Source organism: Cucumis sativus, chromosome 4 (assembly GCF_000004075.3).
Source record: "Cucumis sativus cultivar 9930 chromosome 4, Cucumber_9930_V3, whole genome shotgun sequence".
Classification (NCBI taxonomy): domain Eukaryota; kingdom Viridiplantae; phylum Streptophyta; class Magnoliopsida; order Cucurbitales; family Cucurbitaceae; genus Cucumis; species Cucumis sativus.
This window is the reverse complement of record NC_026658.2, coordinates 14,103,296-14,123,174: the sequence shown is the minus strand read 5'-3', so window position 1 is coordinate 14,123,174 and position 19,879 is coordinate 14,103,296. Positions and strand designations below refer to the sequence as shown.

Here is a 19,879-nt window from a genome sequence, read left to right as displayed (position 1 = left end):
AAAATGTGTTATGGACTATTATTTTAGTTTTTTTGTCATCTAATACAATTTTTCCTAAATATTTTGTCAATTTGCTATTTTTGACAATTTTTATTATAAAATCCCTTTTTAAGTGTAGTTAGCTATTAGTGATAGAAATTGAATTTTTGTTATGTTTTTTTGTAAATATTTTTCACCAATTTTGTTATTTACAACAATTTTTTCATTTCTTTTACAATAAGAATGGAAGATTAAATTTTTAAATAATGTCATGTTAAATATTAAAAAAGAAAATTTTTAAAAAAATAGAGCCTAACCTGTTTATAATTTGAATTTAGTATCCGTGATTTATTGTAATCTTTAAAAAAATTCTAATGATAAAGATTATTAGGAATATTAGGAACATTTATCAAACCAAACTAAATTATAAGTTATAAAGCGTCAAATGACTAAATTAACTAAATCTAAGTTTCTTCCAACCAATTTATAATTTAAATAAAAATCTTCTATATTTTCTCAATATTACTCGTTGAACTAAAAAAATAAATAAGAAGAATAAATAAGTTTTTATTTTTATTTTTTATGTTTATGCAAGATCAAAATAAAATAAAATCATTATTGGGGAAAAAGGGCAAACAAATCTCTCAAGGAATTTGGTTGTTTTAGCTACCAAAACCACTCTTACATCTGAAAAGAAAGTGGGTGTGGGAGTGTCAATGGGGACTGACATGGCTTGGATCTTTTCGGCAGAGCATCAAAGTTTGTATCTTTCGTATAAAATATTAAAAAATCATAATTCACCTAAAAAATTGAAGAAAGAAACCAAAATTCAGCTCATCAGTATGTTTCTCAGAATGGCATAATATTGGAAAATTCGGGTCAAAAGTTAATAATAATAAAACTTAAAAGTTCATAATCTGAGAGCTTTATTCTGATAACATAGCAGATGAGCATCCAAGAAAGACAGGAAAATTTTCTAGCATTAGTATGAAAATACTACCTCTATTCATTATTTGCCACAAAGATAATATTTAAGAACTGTATGGGGTCCATGAAATACAGTTAACTGAAGGAGAGGCAGAACTAGATGTTTTTCTCAGCAAAACCGGTACCACTGAAAGAAGAGTGGAGAGTTTATCCATAGCCATGATTTTGTCGTCCAAGCACTTTTCAAAGGGAGTCTTCTCTTGTAGATAGCTTTAATAAGGTCTGTGATCTGTCCACAAAATGGCCAAAAGTAAAAAAACATGAGTGAGAGATCATAGAACTAGAAAACATGGCGTGCAAGGAAAGAAACTATGAATCATATTCTCCATTCGTCTTATCTGTCTACAAAAGTTACAACAGCAAACACCATGTTCAGCCATTATAGCCTACCCAATTCTCTGCAGTATATAGTAAATGTTTCTATAATAACACTTTTACTTTTAATTCAGTGCTTGCATCTTTAGCAAATCTTCTACACTACACCCTACCGGGATAGCATGAGTCAATCTAAATTATTTTCAAATTTTCCAAGTACAAGTAGCCTAGAATGTAATAAGATTGACGGCTACACTTTTTGTCGTTCCATTTTTTTTCTTTTGTGGTTCTTGTGCTCGATTTTATAAGTCTTAATCAAACAAACTCAGTCAGTCAGGACCAAAAAATGGATCAGTTCTAAGTTGTGGTCATCCCATACAACAGGACAATGTAAATATGTGGCAAACTATCATCAAGTCAATAAGAAATCAAACAAATTAGTCAAGAAATATTTCTTGAGTATCTGCATTGAATACAAGACTTCAAAAGTACGGGGAAGTTACACATGGAGTTGGACATTCAATCACTAAAAAATAGGTGGGTGCATACTCATGAGAGTGACTCTGGCAATGAAAAGAAGGAACAGAGTAGAAACCATACTTCTAGTTCTAAGCAATTCCGGGCATACTCCACCAAAGAGAGAAACGAATGGGAAATACAAGTACCATTAGAGGTGATGAAATTCTAAAGATGATGACAAAGATGTGCCCGATCAACAAGAGACGAAAACAATAGTGAAGAAAATCAAATGCAGGCAGCCCTCATATCCTCTTTCACAAATACAATTATCATAAAACCCAAGTTGAGCATTTAATTAATGTCTAAACCTTGAGGAATTGAATTAATGCGGTTCTGCAGCACGCACAGGAAGCAGGGATTTGATCCTCTTGAAACATTTTCTTTGTCATGGATTATATGGGATGATCAAGATAGAGATATGAGAAATGTTCACATTCTCAAATCTCAAAAGCAAAAACGTGGAGAGCCAAAATGCAGAATGTCAAGAAAACAACACATTTGAACTAACATTTATCATTGATTACCTCCGAAACTGAGAATCTAGGATATCCATGAAGGGTGAAGAGATTTGATGTTGTTCTCAGAACAAGCAGTTCACCAGACTCGCATGTTAACATAAATCCATATAGTCACACAAATTTATATCCTTGAAAAAGAAAAGGACAAATTTCTAGAAAATGGAAACCAAGGCATTTAAACATTAATCATTGAGCTTTACAGCAGAAAGTTCCAAGGGCCAACAAGAAGGGTCAGCCTAAAGTGAAAGCAAGTATACACATGCTTACAAGCTTAGCATGATAACATGCATTTGGCTTAAAGGATTTGTTCCACAATGATCGGCAAAATCTCGTGCAAACCAACAGCTCTGAAATATAGATGGTTTTCTCAGTTCTTCGTGTGCTGTCAATGCATACCCAAATCAAGTTGCTCTCTCCCTTGAATTCTATCAATGGCAAGGAGTGGGCCAACGGCTAAATCAGACCTTTTTAATTCTAGTTCCATTTCCTTCCGCTTCAGTTGCAGTACTCTCTGCTCATTATCTAGTTTCATCCTCTCATTTTCAAGCCTCGCTCTTTCCAAATCCCTATTTTTCTTACTGCAATATCTTAACCATTTGAAACGTTGTTTCTCAAGTTCAACAGATTGAGCCTGGAAGCTGTTGCATTGCTCCTGAAGTTGTAGCATCTGTTTTTTAATCCACACTTTGCGCTCCCAATGGGACTTGGTTGGATCTGAAAGAAAGACATCAATTTGACCTTCAAATTCATTTTTTCCAACAGAGTTTGACCAAAGAGGACCATCATCTGCACTCACTTTATCCCTGCCACGAGATTCAGACGACCATAATCTATTTTCCACCGGAGAGTGATCATCTTCGTTATCTGATTCACCACTGTCACTGTCACTGTCACTATCCTCCGACTCATTATTACCTTTGGAGAAATTTGCAACAGGCAAAATTTTACCTTGGAAATCAACATCCTGGCAACCAGGAATTGTTTGTCCATTATGGTAAGCACACATTTCCTTATAAAACAAGTGTTTTGAGCTCAATATTTTTCTTACATCATCCTTGGCTTTACTTGAGAGGTGAGGCATTGAGTCCATGAGTGCAGGGTTCTCCACAACCCTACAACTGGTTCCCTTCCCAAGGATATCGTTCAATCTCTTGTATCTTTTGTTTAAGTCATTGAACTTGTCCTCACACTGCTGAGGAGAAACATGACACCCCTTACTTTGCATAATCTTTGACACTGTTTTCCATTTTCCCTTCTTATGCAAAATCCCAGATTTTCTCTTCGATCCCATTCCAGCCTCGCCATCGTCACCTACACAAGCAACCACTGCTATGAGAAGCCTCACAATCTCATCTGTCCACTTCATTCTCTGCCATGGAGAGCCCTTTTTGCCCTTTAAAAACTCAGAGCACTCACCATCCTCAGTATAACTTGGCTCATCTTCTTCACTTGTGTAATTGTTTGTAATGCAACCAGAGGCAATAGCTTTCCCTCTATTAAACGCCATCAATAAATCCTTCTGTCCCAGGCTTTTCGAGTCCAAAATCCCAATGGACTGGTGATCACCTTCAAAATTATTCATCATGTTCAATTGATGGCGTTGTGTCAACGAGGGATTAACCAATTGGGTTTTTTGAGGTCGTCGTATAGGAGACTCCAAATCTAATAACCCCCCATTTCCTGACAGAAACCCACCTCCCAAACCTGAACTATCCATTTTCGTGCCTCTAAACCCTAGAAACCCTCAAGTTTGCTGTAGCAGCTAAAAGAAAACCGAGATTCAACTCGGACTCACGAGAATGAATAAGAACTCTGCTTCATTAAGCTTGATCAAATCGTTCTAAATAGTAATAGTTACAGATTTGGCATCAGCAACGACCATTGAACCAGTTTAAACGAAAACCCAATTTCCATTTTCCATCATTGTACTTCACTTTCTTATTCCACACATAAAGTGCATCATCAGAATCTCCAAAATGCTGATTTAACTGACCGGAACCAAATAGAAAAAAACAAAAACTACACAGCCTTTGCGTCGAATATAGGAAAAAAATATCCTTGTAACTAAGTTAGACCTTTAAAAATCGCTGTAATAAATTATACTTGCAACTTGGCCCATGCTAATGAACAAAAAATTCAAGAAAGAAAACCTATGCAGACGAAAATTAGCTCCCCCATGACCTACCTCTCAATGACCTTCAATAAAAATCGGTACAGGAAGAATTCCCCACCTTTTGCTCTTGAGAGAGGTACACACAAGACCAATTGACTAACAAGTGGAAGGGGTCGGCCTATGCAATGAAGGCTTCTTCTTTCCCTTCCTTTTCCTTGATCATATTGACAGATTTAGCCTTAAGCTTTGGATGGAGTGTTGAGTTACTAATTATTAACCGAGGATGTTGGTGTGAATGATGAGGTAAAAAAATGCGAATAATAAAGTAACAAGCCTGATCGATAGAGGCCAACCGTTCTTTCTAGTATGGTGTTTGGACAATAGATTGAACCACATGCTCAGCTTCGATTCTTTCACTCGAGTATCAGACTAATAATAAATAAGTAAAAAATGTAAAATATTAACATTTTGTATACCTCCAAAAATATAACAAGATTTTATTTTCGAGAATAATATTGCTGTTAACTTTTCCAATTGAATTTAAAGCATTATCTATTTTCAAGGTAAGTAGTATGTAACTACCGCTGAATCAATTTCACAATTGATATCTAGTTGATCGAGTCGTGCAATCCATAAGTAATAGCACCTCATCAATGTTCAAAAAAGTTTAACTTGATAACTGTAACCATTTAAATTTACACTATGGTTGTTGAATTTGTTTTTTCTAAAAAAAAACATAGAATATGTTATTACATATTTTAGTATTATTAAGTTGCCAAAGACTGGATTGGGTTAGTTTATAATGTCGTTTTTATTTCAGAAAATCTAAACTAAACAATGGTCGCATTTCATGTAGTTAATTTATAATTAAAATACAATTAGTCAATTTTGTTTGTTTTATATTAAATAATATTAAGAATAAGTTTGAGAAATGGATAAAGAATTTCATTTGTTCAGTATCTTTGAAATTAAAATTTTACAATTACTATGATCTTCGAGATACTTTTTTGTACAAAACTTCTCGTTAGCTTTTTAGGTTCGTTGGATTAGTAACATGCAAGTTTTAAAAGTTTCAATTTTATGGAACAGTCCATTTGAATGTTTAATATTTAGTTAAAAAGAAAACTCATACGATCTTAAATCTAAGGTGTATGGTCACCATGGATTGAACTAATAATTTATTAGTTGTTTATCAAGGTCATTCTTCTTATTTATTACTAACTAAGATTTAAGGTTGGAGATGAAACGCATAAATCTAAGGTATATGGTCACCATAGATTGAAGTCATAATTTCTTTGTTTATCAAAGTCATTCTTCTTATTTATTACTAACTAACTGTCAAAATTGATGATTAAACTTATCGTTATAACGAGACAACACAAAACTTAAGAAGTCCGACCTTTAGTAGAGTACTAATATTTTGATAGAAAGATATAGAAGTGGCTATTGAATCTTTTAAATTCACGTTGTGATGTTTAATGTTTATCCAAATTATCTTTGGTGTTTTTATTTACTATACATATATATATATGTACATATGTATGTGTCGATCTTCATATATAGATATGATTTATATTTAGAATACTTTCAACATCATAATTCAATTGTTTGAACGTGGTTTAGGTCATGTTAAGGTTGATTTTATGTTGAAAGTGGATGTTTAGAAGGCGTATGACTATGTGTTCATTGCAATCTAATTTTAGGGTCCTTTCTTACTATTGTCACATTTTGTAAATTTGTAGGCTATGTTAAGACATGCATATCACCACTCCTATGTACTTGGTTTCAATTGACGAGATTCTTGAAGAGTTTTTCATGGAAGTACAATCCTTCAACAAGGGGATCCTCTTACTATAACTTTTCGTGATTGTAATAGAAATATTTTCTTGTTTGTTGAATTTTTCGTCTCTTTATTTTCAATTTCATTATCCTTGTTTGTTGATGATTTGACCATCTTTAGTTCCAGGGATCGTGAATCTTTGACCTTTTGTGAATAATGTTTTAAGGAGGTTTTATGCGATGTTTGGCCTTTTGGCTAATGATGGTTGTTTACCTTAGTGGAAAGTGTCATTACTCTTGTGAAAACATCAAAGTTTTCGTTTTGGTGTGTTAGTGGCCATCATTTGTAGTAGGGATAGTTTGAGCCTCGTTATTCTATTTTCTACTTGAGAAATCATTTTTCATTTGGTTTGACCTTTAGCTGGAGATGGACCTATATAGTCTATTATTCTAAACACTATAAAGATTTTGGAGTCAAATAGTTTCCTTCATGCACTTTGATGAGTTTGTGACTGACCTTCTAATTCTAAAGAACTTGTTGGTATTATATTTGACCGCGTAACCTAGCTTCCTTATCTTTTTATGTGTTTTTGATCGCTTGCTCAAGTAGTTCCTAGATCATATCCATTATGTGGTGTCTTGGGCTAGTCTCACTTAGCTTGAAGTTAATATTCTCATACATTCATTTGTTTTTTCTTGGTTTACTCTTCGTAAAAGAACACAACACAAGATAATTGTCTTTGCAAAATGTGGATTTGAGTACATATATCATTTATTGTTTGGGTATCCTTTTAGTAAGCCTTTGTTTAGAAATATGTTTTTTTAGGGAATGTGTCCTCATAAAATCTTACGTTGCGAAATAAAGCTCAATTGAACTTGTCACTTTAAACAAATAATCGATTAAGGCGTGAATACGATCTAAAAGCAATATATGTTTTTTTAGGGAATGTGTCCTCATAAAATCTTACATTGCGAAATAAAGCTCAATTGAACTTGTCACTTTAAACAAATAATCGATTAAGGCGTGAATACGATCTAAAAAATTGCTTGTGTATCGTTATTTTTTATATTTGGTGCATGCTTAATAAACGTATCCACAATGCTACTTTTAGCTTCCTCTGGATATTAGTTTGGTTGTTTAACATAAGATTCTTTTTATTATTCTAAGTGGGTCGATGAGGGATGTAACCTTCTACTAGGGTTAGGGTTTATATTTTCAACTAATTACATTGTGGACGGAGAGTTAGGGTACTTTCGTCATTTCGATTTGTCAGGGGTATTAGTGCGATTTCCAAGAAAACGGTGTTATTATCCCAATTTTCCTTTCTTCTTTCTTTTATCCCAAATTGGCGGGGTTTTTTCTTTCAGGGTTTATGCTGCTGTCTCCCTCTTCTTCCAAAACCCTATTCAATTCTACAAATTCACTACGATTTGACACAAGGAGCTTCCATTGTGCGAAATTCAGACCTTGTTTCTCGTCCTTCGTCCACCAACATGCCACCCAACGATGACATTGTTTTTACTTCCCGTTCTACGCTTAGAATTCCACACTTCCCTCCCTCTAGCTCGCATTCTAGTTTCAGATTTTGCTTCAGAAATTTGGCTTCACAGTTTGATCAATCCTGTAAGTCAATATCCCATTTCATTGATTCGGTAAAGAGAGGGTCGAAATTGAGTCATTTCAACCACAGTTTTCCCCATTTGTGGCCACCAACTCTCCCCTTTTGTTCTTCAAAGAAGGTAACTCAGCAAGAGAGTTCGATCAGTCGACGAGCGAGCTGGAATTGGGGGTCAGTTTTTGTTGAGAAATATCCTCTAATTTGTTCGGCGTCAATGTCGCTTATTCAGTCAGACATGTCGAGTAAGTCTGAGTCTGAGGATTCAGGAAAGCGACAGGGGATGGAGGACATGAGTACGGGATTGGTTGGAAAATCATCTCTTCTTTGTTCAGCCTCATTGGCTTTGACGCGTTCTGACGAGTCGAATCAGTCCGGTGGTTCGGAGAGTAAGGAATTGCCTCAAAAGGGGTATTCAGCAGCTCGGGTGGATGAGGAGAGGGTTCTAATCAGTGAGGTTCTCGTGAGAAATAAGGACGGTGAGGAGCTAGAGAGGAAGGACCTCGAGCTGGAGGTTTTCACCGCCTTGAAGGCGAGTCGACCTAACTCTGCGCTTACTGTACGCGAGGTTCAAGAAGATGTGCACAGGATCATCAATAGTGGATATTTCTACTCGTGCATACCTGTTGCAGTTGATACCAGAGATGGAATAAGATTAATATTTCAGGTATAATTGTTGAATCAGTTCTCTGTGTGTGTATGGGTGTGTGTATAAGGAAAGATTTTACGTCTGGAATGGTTTGTGTTAAGTGTAAGGGGAGCTTGCTTGAAATTTCAAACAACTTATAAGTTGTAATGCAAGTTGCGATGACAAATTATGTACATATGAGAATGAAAAATAAATAATCTCTTGAGAACCTTCTTTTGAAGCTTCAGAGAGAGAGAATTTAAGTCCCGTTTGGTGAGAATTTTCCTTTGCATTTTTTTGGTTTTAAAATTTATGTTTGTTTTCTCAAACTATGGTTCTCAAATTTATTGAAGAAACACTTGAATTATTTGTCAAATTCTTAAAACAAAAACTAGTTTTTAAAAACTACTTTATTTTCAAAAACGAAATGGTTATCAAATGGGCCTAAGTGATTAGCGCTCTTTTCATGGGGAAAATCATAATTATGAACAAGTTTCTTTTTACATTTTAAAAGAATATTTATCAATGTTTTTTTTTCCTATGGCACAAGGTAGAACCAAATCAAGAGTTTCAGGGATTGGTCTGTGAAGGCGCTAATGTCCTTCCAGCGAAGTTTCTGGAGGAAGCTTTTCGTGATGGCTATGGTTGGATTTCCTACATAATTGTAGATTATTGCAATCCATGAACCAATATAAAATATGCTCACAGATGACCGTTATTTTGGTTTCTTTGGCGTCAAGCTGTGCAGGAAAAGTTGTCAATCTCAGGCATTTAGATGAAGTAATATCGTCCATCAATGGCTGGTATGGGGAACGTGGCCTTTTTGGCAGGGTTAGTTGTTTATCTTTATTCTTTTACAATTCCATCTGTTAGTTAAGTTGAAAGTTAGATGGTTGTTTCCTTGTAGGGATTAACACACTGCAGACTTTAGGTGTGCTTGTTTTATAATCACTATTGTTCTCATATATTGATCCTTTGACTATATAACACAGGTATCAGCTGTAGATATTCTATCGGGGGGCATTCTTAGTTTACAAGTTTCTGAAGCCGAAGTAAATAACATTTCCATCCGATTTCTTGACAAAAAGACGTAAGAATATGTCTTTTATATGATTTAATTTTAAATTTGCATGCTAACAGCCATGATGCGCTAATGCGTACGGCAGCAGAACCACATATATGCCATGTGGCATGGGCTTTATATCTTTTGGAAGTTTGGATATCATAGATTTCTGACCGGTGGTTATATTCAGTGGCGAGCCAATTCCAGGAAACACCAGACCTGAGACAATACTCCGGCAGCTTACTACCAAGAAAGGACAGGTATTTGGTGCATGCTTAACGTGTCTTAACTTTTATTGATCTATTTCTTCACCTTTTAAATTGGTGAAAGCCATATCATGATGGTAGGTGTTGGGAAATAGTCAAGTTTTTGTGGGCAAAAATTAAATTTTCTCTTAGTTTAGCATTTCGGTTAGCTTGGTGTGTCTGTTGTCTGCCTCGGTTGTTCTTCTTTAGTCCCCCACCCACCCACCCACACACAAGAGAGAGAGAGATAAATGGAGGCACATGTATGTGTGTACTCTTTAGCTTTCAGATGTTTATTTTTTATATTATCATAATGACACATTAATGGATTATTCATTTGGCAATCTCCAAGCTCAAATGAGCTGGTTTCTCAATCATGTGTAGTCTTCAGGTGGAGATATTTAATACGGATTCAAAGTTCACACTAGGAGTTATTCACTGCAGGTCTACAGTATGCTTCAAGGAAAAAGAGATGCAGAGACTGTCTTAACCATGGGGATCATGGAAGACGTCAGCATTATTCCCCAACCTGCAGCTGGTGACAAAATCTTTTTCATTTTTATATGAACGATTGATATATATTGTTTCTTTATTTCATAAGTTGGCCCTCAGAGTTCCTGGCTGATTGTTAACTTTTTCTTGGTTTTGGATTAGATTGGCCCAACTTAAAGTTCTAATTTCATGGGAAATATTTATGCATAAGGTCCAGTGCATAAAATCAACTTAAACTTTTATGGGAAAACTCTTTTATATTGTAGTACCTATTTGCTCGATTGCAGTATCCTTTTGCTTTTTGTGGGCTTTTTTTTTTTTTTTTGGTACATCCATGTATTCTTTTATTTTTCTTTTCAATGAAAGTGGAATTCTTTTACCGGAAATAAGAATGCAATTGAAGTTGACAATCACTGATTCATATGTAAATTTCATTTTTATTGGACTTCGATTATTTGTTGTGGTTTAGGTGGCATCGTGTTTGAAGTTGATTATGGAGAAAATATTTACTTGTGGAATTAATATCAAAATAAAGAAAGACAAAGTGGTCACCCCGGTTACTACTTGGGTTGTTCCTCAAATGATTTAACCAACCATCATGTATTTGTTGGGCATACTGTTGGAGGCAATCTGATATGAGTTTAGGGTTTTGTACTTTAGTTGTTTTCATAAAAAGGTAAAAAATAAAAATCTTATTTGAGTTGCATTTTGGATAAAGTTGACAAAGGGTTATTGAGGATATTGGAGAAATGGAAGAACCAAACTCTTTCAAAACTCAAGGAGAGGATGCTTGACATTAGCACAAGAGTAAGAGGGGGGGAATCTAAGGTCGTGGATTTCGGTTGTCAGATTCAAAGTTGTGTCTTTATGATCTATTGTGCGGTGCGGACTTATTCATATTTTCACAACATATATCCTATTCTCCTAATTCTTCTCTTATTTGGAATTGTCTAGATGCTGGAAAGGTTGACATACTGATGAATGTGGTTGAGCGTCCAGGTGGAGGTTTTTCTGCTGGTGGTGGTCTATCATGTGGGTAAGAATCAAATGAACAATTTTTCATCTTTGCTGACAGTTTCTCACAGTTAGCTGTATTCAGTATTTTCCATTATCTTTATTTAATGTTGACCTTTGTTACGCTTTTAAAATACAGGAGTACTGGTGGTGCTGGCCTTCTTTCTACCCTTATTGGAAGGTAAGTTCAAAGCTAAATATCCTGTTTTGGAACCCCCAACTTAAATCCATGCATATAAACTCTTTTCTGGAGAGACTATAATCGACATGTTTCTCTTTTCTTCATGTACCTCTGTTTTATCTCTCTATCATAGGTCACAACTACTTAGTTTTCTTTTGTCATGAATGCAGTAAGCTCTACTGCTTTCAAGTGCTTAGCATTTAAGCTTGGTAACAATATTATATTCTTGTTGCAGTTTGGCATATTCCCACAGAAATCTTTTTGGGAGGAACCAGAAGCTCCATGTCTCCTTGGAGAAGGGACAAGTTGATTCCACTTTTCGCATAAATTACACAGACCCATGGATTGAAGGAGATGATAAGAGGACATCACGAACAATGATGGTTCAGGTAATCTTTGATTTGGTGTGTAGGTCTATTAATGATATTTTCCAGTGAGAACCTGATCAAGATTCTTTGGTTTTTTTCTTCAGAACTCAAGGACTCCAGGTACACTCGTCCATGGTGGTAGCAACCTGACTATTGTTCGGGTTACAGCTGGTTTGGAATTCAACCGCCCTATCAGGCCAACGTGGAGTGGTACAGCAGGACTTTATTTCCAGGTACTTTAGTAGAACTGTATCATGCTTTTGGATATTTTCGCTTATGCACTGCAGGAAAGTGATTACCCCCCTAAAATCTTCCAATCACTTCCTTATGATCACAACCTATGACTATAATTACTCACTCCTTGCCCAAACACCCCCTTAAAAGCTTAAAATGGTGCTTATATTTGCATCAGTACAAAGTAGTAGACATAACCAAGTCCATAAATAACTCGAAACTAGGTCATCCCATGGTGGTTAATATACCCTTACCCATAATGCTCTAATAACTCCAAGACCATTTCTATCACTTTCTAGTTAAGAAGTACTAGGCTTCTTATGCCCAATGTTTTAAAGGCCCTCCTAAGCGCTAGGTGTGCCCAACCCAATGTTTTAAAGGCTTCAAGCGAGGCACACAAAAGAAGGCACATTAGCGCATGTCTCTTGTGAAGTTCTAAGCCTAGGGTCTTGGGGCTTTTTCATATCTAAAAAGATCACAATTATCAAGGTATTTACTAACCTTGAATGCAAAATGCAAAATTCCTTGTATTTAGGGTTATTTTTCTTTTTTTTCCATTCCCACCTCAACTATGCTTTCTCTTCTTTACGTAGTACTTTTATATAGTGTGCATCCCAAGGAAATGTCCACGTTTATGGGGATTGAGAGGGTGAGTGGGTACTTGTGGGCTCATGTCTGTCATGTCTCTTATTGGGCTTCAATTTCTAAGGCTTTTTTAGCTACCCTATAAACTTGATTTTGTACAGTTGGAGTCCCTTGTAGTGGGATTCATTATTTCTCACCGTCTTCATGTTTATTTCCACCTTGCCAAGACTATTGTACTTTTTACGGGCATATCAAAAGAATTGCTTTAACTTTGCAAAATTAGCCTAGATATTTGTGGTTTCCGCCATTCTTTTCCTCTATTTTAATATTTTAGGAAGATTTCACATATTTTTGTCTATTCATATGCTAATACAGCGTGCTGGTGCTCAAGATGAAAAAGGAGAACCTATCTTAAAGGATAACATCAAATGTCCTCTCACTGCAAGGTCTGTTCCTTTGCAATTTACAATTACACATCATTTTTAAAGAATTTGATGCCCGGTGCAAGTTGATTGTGTTAAACATTGTCTCTTATTGATGTTAGTGGCAATGCTGTCGACAATATGTTACTGGCTAAACTTGAGGGTGTCTACACTGGTTCTGGGGACCATGGATCTTCCATGGTTAGTTACTTTCACCATCTCAACTTATTATCCAGCTATGATAATCCCTCATAACTTTTCTCTATGCAGTTTGTTCTTAGTATGGAACAAGGGCTTCCCTTTTTGCCTGAATGGCTATGTTTTAATAGAGTGAATGCTCGTGCCAGAACTGGCATGGAAATTGGTTTCTCTCAGCTTCTTTTGAGGTATGGTGCCTAGTTATGAAAGATATTGGCAAGATTGCTTTGAATGCTGCCCTTAATTCTTTTCTTCTTTTTGGTTTGAAATGAATTATGGGATATGATCGTGCTGGAAATATTTTGGATTGGTTTTTTTAGACTTTTATTGGGCATTAAGGTGATAGTAAAATGCTCTGACTTGCCTTTAACCGCTCCTTCTTTGGTCAGTTTGGTGTGAAAGCAATGGATGAATCTTTTCATGATAGACACTTAATATTTGATGATTGTAGGCATAAGGTTATTTTTAGTGCTGTCTTGGTGTAAATGCTCATACCTTTTTAACGATTATATTCTTTTCTTCAATTTATAATTGGGAAATTTTTTTCTTGTCAACCATCATTTAGTGGTTATTTCATTTATCAATGAAATTCTAGTTTCTTTATAAATAAATAAATAATAGAGAAGAAAAGGGGAAATTATCGGATTGATTACGATAATAGGGCCCATGTCACTACATTTTCTAAATTGCAAAAGTAGCAAATTTTAAACTGGATAGCGCTCTGATGTATCTAATTACTTGTCAAATTTGTCATATTTGCACTATGCAAAAAAGAGGTATTATAGGCTGTTTTTTTCTAATTTTTTTGTCATACAATGCAATTTCCCTTGATTTTATTTTCCTGATGTTTTTTGGTCCTTTTTTCTAGTTTGTCTGGAGGTCATGTAGTTGGGAACTTCTGCCCACATGAAGCATTTGCCATTGGGGGAACAAACAGCGTTAGAGGATATGAAGAAGGCGCTGTAGGCTCTGGTCGATCTTATGCTGTTGGATGTGGAGAGCTCTCTTTCCCCTTGGTATGCAGGGAAATTGCACTTGGTTACACTGTTTTTTACTGGATATTTGTTATGGTCTTTCCATTTAGTTCATTTTAAATGACACGTTTGATGCTATAAATGTCTGATACATGACAGCTGCATTACATTGTGAAGGATCCTGTATGTGTTATGGGGCCAGTTAAGCTATTTAAATTGGATAATATCAAAACTGAATGGTGACTACAAATCATAGAAGCTTTAATCTATCTCGCTTTCATGCTCTTTCGAAGGAGAAAATTTGGATGGATTTTTTAATTAGGAATTTATATGAAAAAATTAGTATTTGAACGGAGAAATTCAAAGTGGATGATTGATTTGAACAATCCAAGTTGGGTTGATGATAATTACTAATTCCATTTTTGCGCTTTACCTTAAGATCAAAGTTATGCATTTAGTTGTCCGGAAAACCCTCCTGCTTTGTAAGATAGTCGAGCAATGAAGATAGATCCATGGTATAAAAGAAATGTACCTGATTGGGCAGAAAGTGAGACCACACCATGCTATAATTAACCCTTATAGATTGGTTCAGTAGTTATGATTTCTTTAGGCTTTAGTTTCAGGGTCTAATATCGAATCTTTCAATCCTTGTAGAATCAAGGGACGCTGGATTGAAGGGGTATAAAGCCCTTGATGTAAGATTTGAGAATGTTTGAAAGAGTAAAGTTAATGAAATGAAATTTCTTTTTTAGTAAGAACTTTATGAAAGAAGGCTTGAAAAGTTAGTCAGCTTCTTGGTTTTCTTGCTGATCAAATACCTAAAATTTTCTTGCTAATCTCCGCTCCTGAATTATGATTGTGGATTTATGTCTTGAGCATACATGTTGAAGTCGGTGGGCATGGGTAATTATTTTAATCCTTTTATTTACCCTCGTTTTCTTTTCCCCATTTGCAGTTTGGCCCTGTGGAAGGAGTCTTTTTTGCTGACTATGGAACTGATCTTGGATCGGGCGCATCTGTTCTAGGTTGGTCTGCTAAACTTCTTCCGCTATGTTGGATTTTTTCTATGTTTTATTCATTTTCTTTGGTAACATTATAGGCTCCAAGTCACCATATTTTATACGTGTAGGAAAGATACATATAAGAAATGAGTGGGGAGTTGGGGGACGTTTTATATAAGCAGTGAGCATGTAATTGCTGTAATATTTTGGGCATGCGGTGCTGTGATTTGTGGACTCAATTACAGTCGTCTTAGAGTTTTTTTGTGCTTAACTGCTGCTTGGGAGGTTCTTAAGAGTGTTTACGATGGGTAGGGGAAGTATGTTTTTGGGTATCCATTGTAAACTCGTATTTTCAGTGATTTGGGAGACAGGAGCTCTCTCGAATATCACTGAGCTGTTGCCATAATCGGTCATAAATAAATTGAGATTTACCATAATACTGGAATTGATTGCCTTAAGGAACTAGAGCTTCGTGCCCAGGCACAACAGCAAATATGCATGTGGTGTATTCATGTTGTTATCGTAGGAAAAATTACCTTGAATTGAATATTTAGCAGTTCAGACTTGATGTTCTTGATGCGCTGGCTTATTAGTTGAACTGTTATTGATGGAGCAATGCATGTAGCTTTGGTGCTGTCAGCAGCCTATTCTCTTGATGGAAGTAGAATGTCTATGCAGTAGCTTGAATGAAAAGTTTGTGTTTTCCTTGATCAGGTGATCCCGCGGGGGCTAGGATGAAAACCGGAAGTGGATTTGGGTATGGGTTTGGCATCCGTCTGGAATCCCCTTTGGGTCCTCTTCGTCTTGAATATGCATTCAACGACAAAAGTGAAAAAAGGTTTCATTTTGGCGTTGGCCACCGGAATTAATTCCCTTTTTCCTACAACTAGACATTGGATCGTTTCTGTAGTAATCTCTTCTTTTTTCTTTTTCTTTTTCTTTTTTTTTTTTTTGGGGGGGGGAGGTGTACATGAATCTTGTTGGCAACTTAAAATCGATTAATTTTTAACGTATGTTTCTGGGAAGTAAGATCTTTTTTATTATCCTGTTTTTATTACCTCGAACTTTGATTAGTAGTGTTGAAGCCCCCTTTTTCCGGCTTTGAGGACCTTCCTTCTATGGAAAAAGAGCGAACTTGTCTCTGTATGGAAATCACTAAAAAAAGAGGGTTAACCATTGGTGTTCATTGGATTCCGACCCTGATGGATCCAGTGCATGATCCGTAGGGGGTCTTGATTATCAACAAAATTTATTTATTTATTTTCTTCTTTAATATACTTTAAGATGGAGTTAAAGGTATTTGGACTGTTAAGTAGACTCAACCCGAAACCATATTCAGTGGTATGTTTGATTCTATTTGGAACGATAAATTTTCTTTGAGAGAAGGCAATAACTTTTCTCGATTTCATTGATCTAGGTAGATTAGGAATGTTTCTCTTTTAGATCTTGTCTCCGTCCTTTTGGCTTTTTTCTTTTGTATCATATACTATTACTCTCTTTTTCTTTCTAATTTCAATATACTTAATTAAACAGTATAGATAGATGTTTACTGATACAACAGTAGGACAATTCTTTATCTATATTTTTGTTTAAACCCTATATTTATGTTTCAAATTTTCTAACAGTTGATTATTTTATATGTACATACAAGATCAAATAGGGAGCAATCTTTTTGAGGAATTTGTTTCTGTCTGTAGTATGACATTTATATTCATGACCACTAGCTTGACTTTAGATGGGGAGTAGGACAGGACAAGAGCAAGAATAAAAAATGGTATTAAAACCTAGTTGTTTTAAATAAGTTGAAATTGTAAACTGCATTTGAATCTTAGTGGCATTGCATGAAGAAGAAACATAGCGTATTTCACAGGTGACACTCTACAATTCAGTGTAAAAGCTGCCGACTGCAGCTTCGAACTAGGGATACATTTTCATTGAATGAAAGCTGAGGATGTCATCATTTTAAGGTACAATCCTTCCTATGCTTACAGTTTGTTGTCTCAGGTAAATACCCTTGTTCTAAAATTTGCATATTAATTGAATTATTAAATTTATCAAAGTCCTAAGCTAAGCTCTTTTTTTTTTAAGAAAAAATTCTTTGGTTTCTTTTACATAAACCTTATTCTTATCCTCTCTCTCTTGCCTTTTATAGTAGTGGGGTTGGGCTAGATTTTTGGCCATGGTGGAAAGTATGAATAAGAGAAGTCGGGAGTTTCAGTTACTTTGTTGTTTGATATGAAGCTGGACAAAGTGAATATACAATATATTGCTATGGAGAAAAAGTATTGAGGTTGTAATATTGGAAAAAGGATCTTATCTCATTGTTATGATTATCTAGGACCCAAATAAAATAATGGAGCATCTTGAAAGAAGAAAAGCACTTTTTCTTATTTTTTGGCTTTTTAACTTTGCTAATTATTTTAGGAAAATATGAGTCAGCCAACCCCATTTCCCTAAATCTTTTTTTTTTTTTTTTTTTTTTTATACACAAGTAATTTCTGTAAGAGGATTTTAATTATAGCATTTCTTTTCTCTATAAAAAAAAGGAAAAGTATTTTCGTCAATCATTGACTGAATTCATAATGCTATAAGTTGCTTTACATGATGATTAATTTGAATAACGATCTAAAAATTATGATTCTCTAATTATTTTACATTTTATAATTAACTGCTTTGAATGTATAAGTAATAGACTAGATTTTTTTAACCTTTTTCCATCACATTTTATTTACTGATGTTACTAATTGAATATATTTTGATCCTCATACAATTCAGTAAGACCAAAAATGGGTGATTAGAAACCAAAATATTTCCAATTAAGTTGTGGAAAACAGTTCAATTTAAACTATGGAAATAGACTCCACAAATAATAGTTATAGGCTAACAAGAGATCTTTTAAGAATTTGAAAAAGTAAGAATTTAACTTATTGCCTAAAGTCTTATCAAACCTTATCTTAAAACTTGTGTACGGAATAACATAAATCATTTCACTTTGGTTGGAAAGCTGATATTAAAATTGGGTATCTATGTTTATTTTTATTATTGCTAATACTATTATTATTGTTATTGGTTGGACCTAAATTACAAAAAACACCCTTGAATTAATAGGATATTTTAAAATAATTGGTGAACTTGAGAAGGGTTCATTATTATTTTTTAAAAAATTTATTACCAGGAAAAACCACACATTTGTGTCCAATTTCTAGTGTATATAATTTAAAATTTGGGAAAATATTGATATATACTTCGAAATAAATGTTTTATCAATTTAAACTAATTATGTGTATCAATGTACACCATTCCATTACGTTTTATTTGAAAAATTTGTGCGTAAAATTTATAATAATTTAACAAACTTTCTTAAATAAATCAATTTCAACTAAACTTTGTTAAATAAATTAATTTCAACTTTTAATTATAATGGTAAGAATGATCAATCTATTTATCTTCGACATATGTTTTGTATAATTGACTTTCGAACAAGTCTACACATGTATCAAAGAGAAGTGACAACATGAATCATAATTGGTGATCTAAAATTAATTGTCTTATGAAAATTTGTGATCTAAAATTAATTGAGTTAGGAAAATTTATTAGTTTAATTAGTTCAAATCATAAATTTCATGTGAAGAAATGTATAAATTGCTAAAAAGATAGTTAAAATTAATTGTCTTATGAAAATTTGTGATCTAAAATTAATTGAGTTAGGAAAATTTATTAGTTTAATTAGTTCAAATCATAAATTTCATGTGAAGAAATGTATAAATTGCTAAAAAGATAGTCAATGATATTGGGTGTCATTTCAACTTTATTATTGTTATTAAGATTGAGATGTTGGTATCTACGAAACATGACATTGAGGAGTTAGGTAGAAATTTAAATGAAGAATTAAGGATGGAGGCAGCAATTAGAAAAGAAAGAATGAAAATAGAGAAACAAAGAGAAGAAATAGAGCAATTAGTTTTCACATTAAAACTGAACAGTATCAATAAACAATCACTTATTTTCTTTTACATAGACTTTGATTAATTTCACAAAACAATTTAGATGACCAATTTTTTTAACACCCATAAGTATTTTGGTCAACTTGCATACACTTTATTGTATCTAATTGTACAACATTTAGACGCAGAGCTTAATAGAATAGAATATATATACAGTATGTTCGTGTGTGGAATTGTGTGTATTATGGAGGAGTAGGGACAATGGTGAGTGTTGGCAAATTAAAAAAACAAAAAAGAAAAGAAGAGAGAGTAGTGGAATTAGGCGACAAGGAAACCAAGACGTGACCACCAAAGCAAATGTTGGCCTTTCCACACTTTTCATTTGATCATTTCCAAAGAACTATCAAAATTAGTTTTCTTATCTTCTCTTTTGGCAAATTTGGCAAATACCTACGGAATTACCATTACGGTCTCCTAATACATTCTCCAATGTTAATCACTTCCTTTGCCCATTTCTCTTCCCCTTTTTCTCAACACCTCTCTTCTTCTCTCTTTCACACTTCCACACAGCTTACTTCTACTTTGTTCTCATCTCCTTGTGCACGTGAATTTCAATCTAACAAATGTGTTGGGACTCGGAAGTTAAACCGAACTAGTGTATCATTTAGTGAATAAAACGTTTTAAAGTTTGGATTTGCATCAAC

General features: G+C 34.4%; 2 protein-coding genes across 2 annotated transcripts; one reads left to right on the top strand and one right to left on the bottom strand.

Annotated features, from left to right (window-relative positions):
- Positions 1 to 865: 865 nt before the first annotated feature.
- LOC101205501 lies at positions 866 to 4,699 on the bottom strand. The gene is made up of 2 exons (XM_004142071.3): positions 2,325 to 4,699; positions 866 to 1,195 (listed from the first exon to the last, which is right to left on the bottom strand). Exon 1 carries the CDS (start codon positions 4,033 to 4,035, stop codon positions 2,704 to 2,706), a length of 1,332 nt encoding a protein of 443 aa, XP_004142119.1. The 5' UTR covers positions 4,036 to 4,699; the 3' UTR covers positions 866 to 1,195; positions 2,325 to 2,703.
- A 2,855-nt stretch (positions 4,700 to 7,554) lies between these two features.
- On the top strand, positions 7,555 to 16,417 carry LOC101205737 (outer envelope protein 80, chloroplastic). The gene is made up of 16 exons (XM_004142072.3): positions 7,555 to 8,493; positions 9,005 to 9,098; positions 9,203 to 9,285; positions 9,447 to 9,544; positions 9,708 to 9,777; positions 10,207 to 10,300; positions 11,209 to 11,290; positions 11,408 to 11,449; positions 11,685 to 11,838; positions 11,922 to 12,050; positions 13,012 to 13,082; positions 13,181 to 13,259; positions 13,329 to 13,444; positions 14,125 to 14,272; positions 15,186 to 15,255; positions 15,946 to 16,417. Exons 1-16 carry the CDS (start codon positions 7,705 to 7,707, stop codon positions 16,098 to 16,100), a joined length of 2,274 nt encoding a protein of 757 aa, XP_004142120.1. The 5' UTR covers positions 7,555 to 7,704; the 3' UTR covers positions 16,101 to 16,417.
- The last annotated feature ends 3,462 nt before the right edge of the window (positions 16,418 to 19,879 follow it).